Source organism: Anas platyrhynchos, chromosome 3 (assembly GCF_047663525.1).
Source record: "Anas platyrhynchos isolate ZD024472 breed Pekin duck chromosome 3, IASCAAS_PekinDuck_T2T, whole genome shotgun sequence".
NCBI lineage: Eukaryota > Metazoa > Chordata > Aves > Anseriformes > Anatidae > Anas > Anas platyrhynchos.
The window spans coordinates 73584024-73596401 of NC_092589.1; the positions used below are offsets into that span (position 1 = coordinate 73584024).

A 12378-nucleotide genomic window follows, 5' to 3' on the forward strand; every position below is an offset into this window, starting at 1 on the left:
ATAACGTGCAATTACGGAAGAGACAGACACGCTGCAGCAAAAGCAGCACATCACTGGTTAAACGTTTACTTGATTCCTCTTCCTAAAACGCTGCTGTAATTATGAGACCAAAACCAATTTTGTTACAAAAGGGAGACGATGCTAATATCATGTACCTGGCTCAAGTCCAAATCATCCATCAACACTCTGTTGTCCTCCAGCTCACCATTGTCATGTTCGACCAGGAACAAGCTTTGGAGAGGAGTCACTGCAGAACAAATAATACGCACCTGAAAGAAAGAAGAGAGGCAACAATATTCAACACCTGTGCTTTATAGAAGAGGGATGAAACGCATGTTTTATGAAAAGCAAACTTAAGTAGGATCTTTTTTTTTTTTCCAGGTGTTTTTCCTTTCTCTCATTAATACTGCCATAGAAGATTAACCTTACGTTGTCGTTTGGAATATTAACCTCATGGGATCTTTTTCTTAACACCTCAAGAAACTTTTACTCAGAGAACAGCACAACTGTGCTATTAAATACATAGAATATCTGCTATATGGGCAATGAATGAAATCAAATTTATTTTTGTACACTAACAGCTATAAAATATTAGTAAACAATGCCTGCTTTCCCCCCATGGTTAGGTAAGTGCACTGCGTGCATATTTCCATCTAAGGAATACACAACTTCAAAATATCCCCAACGGCTGAGCTGGGCCACTCTACTTTCACCTAAGATACTCAGGTGCACACTGCTTGATATAACAATAATAAATGTTGTTTTCATGTCTGCTGGGAGGAGATACTATGTGTATACGTTTGCATTTTGGACAGGTCCACACAAACAGGCTTGCACAGACAGCGAGCACAAGGAAGCTGGCTGATGTGAATGAGACTGCTCCCAAGCTCAGCTCAACACCTTGCTGGATCGGGGCCTTTCTGATCATCTTGCCAGGACACTCTTGAAAAAAAATCTCAATTGATATTTCCTGATTGCATAAATATTTAAGTGTATGCATAGACAGTCACACACAAGATAGGAAATCTCACCTTTCATTACTTAAAAAAATCATTTTAAACATCAACTTCTCTTTTTTTCCTTGTTCTAATAATGCTGATTTTGCTTTTTCCATAATTGAAGCCTCTGTAAATCCAAGTGAAGTGCCGAATTTATCGTTACTATTCCATGTGAAGCCTCAAGTGACTGTTTCCTCTAAAATTAATAACACAACTACTCTATTAACTCCTTCGTACCCTGTTCAGGAAGACACTGATCCCTGACCAACTGCCCATACAGATCACTCTCAGTTCAGCCCCAGCACAGTTAGCAACACAATCCTTCATTATTAAAATTTCATTATTAAAATGATGGCTTCAGTTTTCTTGCTTATTTTTTGAGATAGGAAAGAAATTACATCCCTATTCAAGAAAGACAACTATCCCCTAGCCTATATTTATGGTCATGTTGAATACCCACAAAAATCAAAAAAAAATACCTACATATTAGCCTTACTGTAATGGGACCTTCCTGTGAACCTGGAATGATGTTTCTTTGCAGTCTTTGCTGCTTGTATTTTACAGATGATTAGTAAAGAATTGGCTTGTGGTAAGAGGCAGGTTTTAGGGCTCTCAATATTATTCCTACATGTATATGAAAGGCTTGGTTCTCACCTTATGCTCGTAGAAGGTATCAATAAGAGTAATGAAACGACGAGCTTGTGTCCTCTTTGCCATGGTAAGAAGCGGAATTTCACGAACAAAGACTGTGTCAAAATGCTTTGATATTTCCAAATAGTCACTGGCCCCAAGAGGCTGAAACAAAAACCATGTGAAATAGAAACCCATGAGAGAAAGATACATGAACACTTTATCATGTAATACTACAGTTACAGAAGAATGAGTGAAAAGCCCCGATCATATTATTTTTGTTCCCTCCTATCTTACTTCAGGAAAGCTTCAGTTTGCCCTTACTGACATAGGCAAATGTGGGTCCTCACTGAACTGTCTGCTGCACCTGAACCGTGTTTGATTGTTGGAAGTTTGGCTCTTCCATGCCCTGGCAGGATTATGACCTTACAACTCAAATAAAACAACCATTGTAAACCATAACACACAGAAGAATAAATATGGTCAAGCTACAACAACAACCTGAAACACAAATAACGAACAGCTATTAGGATGCTCTCCAGTAGCAAGATTTTCAAATGCACAGGCCAGTTACTAAATCCTAGAGTACAGCGACATTTGGTTCACCTATCAACAACTCAAACAAAAATAACCTCATGTCTAAGCACTGAATACAACAGGAAAAGGACAAGAAGACAATTTATAGCAGTTCTTTTGTTTGTGGCTTCACCTGTAAGAATGAAATGAAAAGCTTTAAGAAGAGCTTGTATTGTACATTTAATAAGAACTTGCATATTGGTGCATCTAACCCATCAACAGAAGACACAGACAAATAGTGGTAACTCATTCAAATACATTCATTTTAAATGCCTTTCATTACATGGAAGGTCTTTTTTTCCTGGAAGATCTACCCTATTAGTCCTGCAGGCAGTATTTTATCTTAAGGTATCAAGTCACAGTATTCAGGAAAAAAAGCTTCATACTCCTGAAACCCATCTCAGTAGTTTTACTTGCGCAAGTACTTCAATATATTGGATGCAACCACTCCACAGAGTAAGATCAGCAGCATTTTGCATAATCCTGCTACAACTCTCCTCCTAGCTAACGAAATGCATCGTCCCAACAGGAGAGTATGGTTATAAAGCACTGCGATACTGCTAATGTCTTAAAAACAGAAAACCAAAAATATTTTATATAACATATTGCTAGACTAACTCGCTGCAGGCCAAGCGTAACTGCTTCATTAGAATCCTTCAAGAAATTAAGGGCAATTATTAATGACTATCCTTGACCAGGACCTTGGGTTTTATTTAGACATAAGCATGAAAAACCCATAGAAACAGTCTCTGGCTGTACCTGGACTTGTAACGCTTCGATAAAAGAAAGCATGGAAATATTCAAGGAAGCCAAAGGAACTGGTGGACAGAAACACGGCAGAGACAGCCCACTTCATATCTTACCGTCAGCTACGAGTCATGTCTAGGTGGACAACAATCTTATCAAGTACACAAGAAAGTAATGGAAATACTAAAAGCATAACATGCTAGGATGCTGCTGGAGATTTTAAGATTAAGCAAATGATTCAGGTAATGATATTTTTTCTTTCACATTTAGGGTTGAAACACTGCTAAGTCCAGAGAAAACCAAATACACCTGTATGTTGAACACCTGAAGGTACAATGGTCTGATTGCACATGAGAAAGGAATGAAACCTCTCTTTTTAGTTAAGAAATTAGGGATATCTAAATAAATAAACTGCTGTTTAGATTCATTCTTTTATCACACGATGAACCTGAGCACTCTCCTGCCGAAGCCCACAACCCTGAGGAATTACTCTCTCTTGCCTCGAACACTATGCATATTCTGCCCTAAACCATACGAACGTACCCTCCTCGTTTCACAAAGATAACCTCAAATATTAAAATCTGATTCCAAGAAAGAAAAAAAAAAAGAGGAAATTAAAGAACTTCAAACTTTTGCAAAATTTGCACCAAGATACACACTTTCATAGAATTAAAGTAAGAATTTAGTGGGCATCTCGGTGGATATCCACAAATGGAAATCGAAAACGTAGGGGTTGGGAGGAAGGAAGAAGGTAGAGGACAAAAATAAGGCTAATGCATTTCAAATGTGAAGAAAGGAAGACAAAAAAAACACTTTTTTTTTCTTTTATACAGACAAAACACAGTTTATAGAGGGTTACAATATGCATCTTTACCACAGCCAGACGAGAACTCCATCTACTCCTGTAGTTCAAAACGCAGGCAATTCAAAATTCCTCTAATTACAGACATAAAAGGCAGATCATCTCGAGTGTTTTAACAAGAATTTCTGAAACACCTACACCGGTGCTAAGTGATAATATTCTGTAAATGTTGGCAGAAACATGCCTGTGGAGACTCCCAAGTGTTATGATGAGAAAGGTCTGAGCCTAGCAGCCATTTCTATTTTAACAGTCAGTGGGTACCTCCCTGCCAAGGCTCGTGCCTGCTGAGACACCACCAAAACTCCCCATCAGCCAGTCGTTGTTACACATGGCTCAGCTGGCACCAGCTGTAGTTCTCCACGTAGAAACATCCTCAAACCTCTACTTTTAGGGTTTGGGGAGATGTAACCCTGGAGATGAAGACAAAGCTTTTCATCTTGTTCTCAACATGAGCTGCTCTCATCCTGGAGAAGTCCTTTGAAATTCCTTCTGCCTTATTCTACTTTTTGTAAAAAGAAGGAACAACCAGCCAACTTGCAAACACTGGGGGCAGTTCTAATTCTGTATTGTACTCCCCTAATTTTAGTAGTAGCCCAATTTCTATGCCGCCTGCAATTGCTTAGAAGCTTTTTTATCTCACCCGGTGTGCTAGCAGTGCTGTAAATGGAGGAGATGACGCTGCTGGGGCACCCTGACAGCTTCTCTTCTTCAGAGATGCTGCAGCTTCTTGTCCTCACTGCCCTGTTGTCCTCGTAAAGACAGCATTGCACACACACCCACATACCAATGTGCCACAAAGGAAATGGAGACAGAAAAATGGGTTCAAGTTGAAATAACACCACTGCCAGAGATGCTGGGCGTGTATTCTACATGTAGAAGCTCCAACTAACTAGGAACAGATTTCCACTATCACAACAGCCAACAGCCTGCCACCCAAATCTCCAGGATTGCCTACAGGCCCTTCTGCTCGTGTTGCAGCGAGACACTCAGTGTTGGCTGGGTCCTGACTTCAAGCAGTATAGGCTTGGACAAGATTAGGGACAAATGATTTCAGACACTTACCGCTGCCCTGTATGTAACTCTTCAGGGATGAAGTTTATTTTATGAACCTCATTTAGTCACAGAAAGTAATCTATTTTGTTCAGTAGCACACATAAAGGTATTTGTTGCTCTGAAGTTGCTAATGAAACTAGAAATCCTCCTAATTGACACACATCTATGTAATTGTCTTACTAGAAGTTCAGCCTGATTAATCTGGTCCTCTGAACAGCAATCTAAAAATAACAGCTTAATTTGGTGTGCGCTTCTGGTGCTGTCTGATCTTTTTTCTTTCAACAATTATTGATCAAAACTGAACTTCAGAACCGTAACACATAAATAGAACAATTGTCACTAGCCATTTCTTACCAGCTTTTTTTACTTGATGTGGTTTTATTTTTTGTGCCAAGAAACATGAACAGGTAAGGATCTTTCTTGTGGTATTGTTCCTGCACACGGTAAAACTGCTGCAGATTTTTGTCATTAACTCTGATGCCAGGAGTCAGTATTTTATACGCTCTGTACTAATGCAAAACGCATTAGCACGAGCATGGGCTACCCTCCCGACAAAGTGTTTACGCCACTTCAGCCTGCTTGACTGAGTTCTCACCTTCATTTGTTTTTGTTTCTCTGCCTACTTAATGCATTTTCAGCTACCATCATCTCAGTTCAAGTAGGATGTTTATTATTTGGAGCTCTCTGTGGACTGTTTTAAGAGTTAGCTGTCTTCTGTTCCTATTATATATGCCATTAATTAAAGTATAAAGCATCCTTCTTTGTTGACTCACCAGCAACAAAGTATCTCATCTTTTAGAGATTGCCTGAAGAATACAAAACACTTTACATATGTTAGAAAAAGATATTTCATCTTCAGAGAAAATCTACGTTTGTTGATATTGGAAGATATTCCAGAGCCAATTCTAATATAACACAGAAGAGTTGCGATCCAGAATAGCTATAATTTAGTGCAGAAACTCCAATACTCCAAAAACTTCCTAAAAACAAAATATGGTTTAAGACTATATAATATTTACAACTTATGTAATATTTACGACTTAGACATTGAGCAAAAACAGAAAACTACAGAGCTTTTCTGTTGTTTCCTAAGGAGCCAGACACTATCACTACTACGGCTGATAAAACAGAGCACCAAGGTAATCAAGGTAACCAACATCACAATTCCAGAAAGGAATAGAAAATCCTGAAGCATGAACTCTGAATGCAACTGTATATTTAAATAAAAGCATAAAACATTCAGGGTACAGCTAACTCAATAAAGAAATTTAAAGATGCTGAAGGCAGTGCACATCTTCTGGCAAGTTTTATAAGTTACAGGCAAAGAAGAGATGTTTATTTCACATACTAGTAATATGCTGAGAATTTAATGGAGAAGAAAATTCCTTCCCAAGTTTTAGTGAAGGGGTCTTGTGTCAAAAATAAATAAATTAATAGGCACGTCACATAAGAAGACGTACCAAGGAAAGATCAAAATAACATGCAGTTTTGTTTCGGTGTTTCCTAACTAAGCATTGTGAGTTGGCCTGCAACTTTAAATCTGTTTTGATGATTCATTATTCTTCCTTCTAAAATACTCACTTTAAAGTGTGTTTTAACTACTCTCAGATGGAAGACACCAAAAATAAACGCAACAGTAATGCCCCCACTGCTAATCACACAAATTAAGGCTACATTGAAAAAACATCATTAAAACTGAAAAGTCAGATGTTAGACAGTTGTCTGTGTGCTCCATAATCTCTTGAATATATGATATCGTCTTGAATTGCTTTATCTGATGCTCCCCCTCTCACGCAGGACCCTTGACCCCCCAGCATGCAGAACAGTGATTCTCACATAAAGCACATTCATCAGTACATGCTTTGTCCTCTTTATCGGCGTGTCACAAGGTCTCATTTTTCATGGACTTCTCCAATGCTTGTGCAGAAGAAGAATTATGTTGCTCTTCTTAAGCTTTTGTTACAACAACAACTAGGTACTTCACCTGTAGTAAGGAATTCACCTCCCAACTATGGCTGTGATTCAAGAAAGTGAAAACAAGGCATGGGCCCTACAGGTCAAGGCTTCTTATGCAGCCTGAATCACCTCCAAGTTAGTTCATTCCTGAATGAAGCATCAGTTCTTGGGGGAAGCACTGGGAGAAGTACGTGATCCTGCAATTAAAATACCCCATAACAATGATATATGCAGAAAGAGGATCAAATCAGATTCCAGAATGACTGATGCTGTGCAATGTCCTAACTGCATTTTGGTTTTGATAGCACGTCATCTGATACCTCTGTTACATCCCCTGTGTAAGCTGTTTTCCAGCTTGATTGACACCTACATGGGTGATCAGTAGAACAGGAATTTGAGATTTATAAACCCTGGGGTAGAAGATATCTTCTGGCTCAAGTCTCCTGCTATCTCAGGTGACCTCATCATAGAATCCTGGTAAAATTTTTGATTGATCTTACTGCAGAAGTTTGTTTTGGTTTTACTCCCATCTCTCAAAATGGAAAGTTGTTTCACAAAGTCATTCTTGATGAGTAAGAAGATGGTTATAACTTCCAGCTTTTTGGTATTGAAGAATTGAAGAATTTTCTATTTTTGTACGACAGTGCTATCTATCAAGCCAAATAGTGTTTTTCCATTCTTGGTATTTATTTGGGAGCAAGTGAGGTGCATGAGGTTCTTGCTTTTTCTTGCATCCCCACCCTGTCTGTGACCACAACATGGATGCTGTTTTAGTCTGGACTCTCTCAGTATACCCTTCCTGCACCTACCTGTTCTACTTGAGCTCCTTTTTTCCACATACAAATACTTCTTTTGCCAATTTCTCTGCTTTAGCCCAATTGAGTTGAAATGTTACTCTTATGAGAGCATGCTCCTGTTCATTTACCACTTAGCAGTAACTCCTGCTTTAGAGGAACTTAACTACTAAGTAGCTTCAGATAGCCACGCTGAACCTAGAAAAGGGAGGTGTCTCAAAGACCTACCATGCAGTCAGAGCTGGCTAGAGACTGGTGGAACAGCACAGGGCATGTTCAGCCCTCAAATCCTTCATTGACTTATTTACAGCTCCACTGTGGCACTCGTCAATGAAAAGGTCAAAAGCTACTGGAGGCTTAAAAAAAGAACGTATAAGCAGGTGCAATTCTGAAGACCATAAGAAACAAGTACATATATATATAAATATACATCAAAAGTGCGTGTGAAAGTAAGTCCTCCTTAAATAAGTTACTAGATGACAATTCAAATGATCTCTCAATTTTTTAATACATATACATGTATTTTAAGTCTTCAAAAGAACACAGAAACTATGGATTCATAGGTCATTCTATTTATAGCTCTAGTTAAATATTAACAATTACTGTTAAGATTTCAGAACCATAGGCAACAAAGCTTTTAAACATTACCTACACTCAGGCATTAAAAAAAAAAAAAAAAAGAATTAAAAAGGCAGACCCTTAAAACTAGAATCAAGATTTTTAAAGCTGGCTTGGTGTATTCCTTGGGCCAGGAATACAGGATCGTACAGGATCTAAACCTTCAAAGCCTGTGCAGCTTTCACTGATGGGAGTGCTTTCCAAAGTTAAGCCCTGACACATGCTGAGTAAGGTATAAAACTGAAATGAGGCTTGGCTAACAGTATTACTACACTATAATATTTCCACCAGAAAGAAGTTTCCAAATGTATTTTAGAAAATATACTCTTCAGTTAGATAAGGCAACATATTTCTTTGGGGTAGAAACTGTTTAAGTCCTTACAGCAAATGTAGCTAACCAAAGACAGAGGCTCAGTGCAGAGCCCAAGGTGCAAAAGCTCATCTCCTGCTGGGAATGAAGCTAAGATTAAAATCAAACTGAGGAAAACCACAGTTCTGAAAAGTTAGTGAAAACAATATTCACTTTTGAACAACTCCATAGTACTTTTATTTAGAACTACACCTAACAATCCTACAATCCCAGAGAAAACACTAAATTATACAGTGGATACATACAACAGTTCTCACTGAAAGCAATTCTCTCAAAACGATTCAGAACCATTAAACTGCCAAGGCAGCTTGAACTGTGCCATCATGTTGGGGAGACATTTAACTGACTAAAGACCAGACGTTTACATTCCTAAATCACTTGCTGCCTTTGGAAATTAATTTATTTCCAATACTTGGCTATGTCTTCTTTCACTTTGAAGTGTAAACCATTCAGAAGTCAGGAACTGGATCTTCCTTCTGGTCAGTCCAGTGTGGCTGCTGCAGTAGAACAACATTTGCCAATCCTTAGTTTTGTGCTCATCTACACTAACATAATATTTTGACCATTGCAGAAAATCTAAACAACTTCCAGACACATAAAAAATACATGTATCCCAATACAGCCTTTGCAACAGATACTGAATTCATTTTCTTAGCTTTTTTACGTGGTGGTATGCTTGCTAGTAGTTAGCAACCCAAATTCTCTTGCTCTGTTTTCTGGCTCAGACAGAAAACATGACCTTATTTAAATTATTTTAGAAGTTAAAAACCCTTGGACTCAGACCAAAGATTTACCTGGACCAATATATCCTGTAACAGTGGCCAGCAGCAGCTGCCTAGGGTGAACATGGGAGCAAGATATGCATTTGGTAGTACTTCACTGATTTATTTTCCCAGGTTCCAGCGACTTGTCACTGATGAACTTCCACGTTTCTGTAATAACCTTTGGTTTCTGTAATAACCTTTGGCATTTAACATCACCGTTCTTTACTTTACCCACCACAAAATCAGTTTTATATTTTCCTATCATATCAAGACGCTATGTTCATTGGTACTTGGATGAATGGATATATTTAAGTAATTAAAGAAAATCTTATAGGCTCCACGAAACAGTTATTCAACCTTTGTAAAGAAAAGGTTAAATTGTGCTTGAGTACATTAAGAAGTCGGTAGTGCCAGCAGAGGGCAGCAGTTGCTATGCCCAAGTGAGAGGAAGACTAAAAATCAACACTGGGAGCTAGACAGTTATTTAGCTTCTTACTCCCTTAGGACCTTGGAGAATTACATATAAGGTATACTGTTGCCTAAAATATTTATAACAGATCAAGAATCAAGAAAAACTATCACAATTACTAATTTTTAAACAACACTTTTATTTAAAGTGAAGAAAGAGGAATGGTTACCCTAACGTGTAAGCACAGAAACAAAACTTTACTCTGATGTAGTATGACTTTATTTGCACTACTTGGTCGTTTATGATATTGAGATGTTAAAATTTAGTTTATATATAGCTCTTTTTAAAAAAAGAAAAAAGAAAAAAAAAGTATTTTCACCTAAACTTTGTGAAACACTGAAAATTTGGTGGTTGTGTTTTACAGCACTCTGGCTACACCAGCAAATGTACACTTCATGATACAAATGGAGAAATTCATGCAAAGGAAGGCCACAAAGAGTGGCGAGAAGCTAGTGTTAGCATTTAAATTCAGGAACTGTATGTCTGTATTCTGCTTGGTGCCTTTCCCAGCCTCCTTTGGATGAATTTGTTCATTTTCTGGAGCCTTTGAAAAGAAGATATGATAACAAATGCCTTTGATAAATAAGAACAGTTCTAGAAGATCAAACAGGAGAAGCACACTTATAGGAATTCATGCTAATGAGTACGTAACTACTTTCATGCCACCACAAATGCTACAACATGTCACACTGCCACATAAATCCTGGGCATGTCATAGATCTGAAAAGCTGCTTTTTACTTTTTTTTTTTTAAAGCATCTGAAATATATCAATATTCTCTTATCCAGCATTTTTTAGTTCTCCACATATTCACATAATACAGTAAAATAAAAAAATTAAGTGTATGGTTTTGATGTTAACTGAATTAGATAAAACGTGGAATTATCCTCAACTGGAAAGCCTATTTAAAAATTGATGCACACGATGTAACAAAATGTTTTCTATTGAGTCAACTGCATGCCGCACCAGCATTGCACACAATCTATTTTCTGTATTTCACTTTTATGAAGATTAATGGACAACTGTTAGTTACCAATATCTTATGCATTGTTTTAGACAAATATCTCCTCATATTGTTGACAAGGACAAGATTTATGCTTACATACGAAACAAGAAAAGAAGTATTATAATCCTAGAATGGCACCAACTCTGACTCCCAAAGTCTTCAGGTACTAATTACAAAGGCAGCTATTTTGAAAATTCTGCTTTAAGCTACAAAATGTTTCACTTACTATGAAGTTATCAATTGCTGACTCGCTATTTTCGTCTTTTACATACTGGCTGACATTTCATGGAATCACGAGATACGATAGTGAAAAATATATTTGAATACTTCTCTTTAAAACATAATTGATTTCATTTCTAAGGATCATCACTGAATTTTCAACAGTTTCCTAGACTCCTTAGATGACATGTCACGTTACCAAATTACTGTCTCAATAAGTAAGCTTCTAATTTGAAACGTATCCCTTAATGCTACACCAACAAATGTAATCAGAGCTCTTAGGTCTTAGGATGTTTATTGCTATGGACCCCACTGTAATGGAGTTATCATAAGATAGATAACCAGATCATAAGACATTGTCACAACAACATAAAAGCAGAGTCATTTGTGTGAGGTATTGTTGCATATATTGTTTCTCCAACTCAAAAGCATCCATCCTACCCATCCTTTCACGCTGGCTTGCAAAATTCAAATTATATCTTCTTTCCAGAACCACTAAGGATTATGTATGGGGGGCCAAAGGAATCGATTCACAAAGTTTTGACAATGGTGTTGATAGCCACCATGAGCATTGGTATACGCCAATTTTGAAAGATGTTACCTGGAGTTTTCAGAGTCCTCCATTATTACAACAGCCCAGCATAATCTAAAGTAACTTCCCTAAACAACTGATTCCCTTCATTACAGTCACTTATCCTCCTATCTCATAGTATATATTTGGTTCATAATTCCCAAAACATTTTTTAACTAAAATTAAGTGCATTAACTAAGTCCGGTTAAATATTTTGAGCTGTTCTGAGATGGTGACAATGTAAACATTTTCACACAAAAAAAACCTTGCATATGTTTACTATGAGAAACATGCAAATTAAATTTCCATTATGAAACTAACTTTTATCTTAGAACTTTTCCATCCTAAATGGCTTCATATAGAATATGCATCTGGATATGTGAATGAATATTACTCGTGAAAGTGTCAGTCACTGTATTTCTAACAGCAAAGCTGCTTACTTGCTCTGAAGTTAAACTTTACTTGGTGAGAAGTTGTAGTGCTTCCATGGTGTTGACCAAGAATATCAAATTTGGAAGAGAGGTTGCTTTGGTATCAGGGAAATGCCTCATACACGTCCTGTGAAACATCACTCAAACCCAAGGAAGTTACAAGCCTCAGAAAAATCATTACCTAGACTGACAGTAGACTAAATATTATCCATCTCCCAAAAGCACAAGTGGGCTGAGCGCAGACAATCCCCTCGGGACGGATTTGGCACGTTCTGCTGCAAGCTGCTGTACTTCGTTCTGCATGCACAGGGGTAG

The 12378-nt window shown here is 37.7% G+C and overlaps 1 protein-coding gene across 2 annotated transcripts in view; it reads right to left on the minus strand.

The window, feature by feature from the left end:
• The window catches only part of AFG1L (AFG1 like ATPase), a 66616-nt gene that overhangs the window by 4874 nt on the left and 49364 nt on the right, over positions 1–12378 (minus strand). For both annotated transcript variants that reach the window (XM_027454746.3, XM_027454745.3), the window contains 2 exons: positions 1653–1793; positions 156–269 (listed from right to left, as the gene is read on the minus strand). In XM_027454746.3, the coding sequence (XP_027310547.2) occupies positions 156–269; positions 1653–1793 (255 nt within the window). The remainder of the gene's footprint in view (positions 1–155; positions 270–1652; positions 1794–12378) is intronic.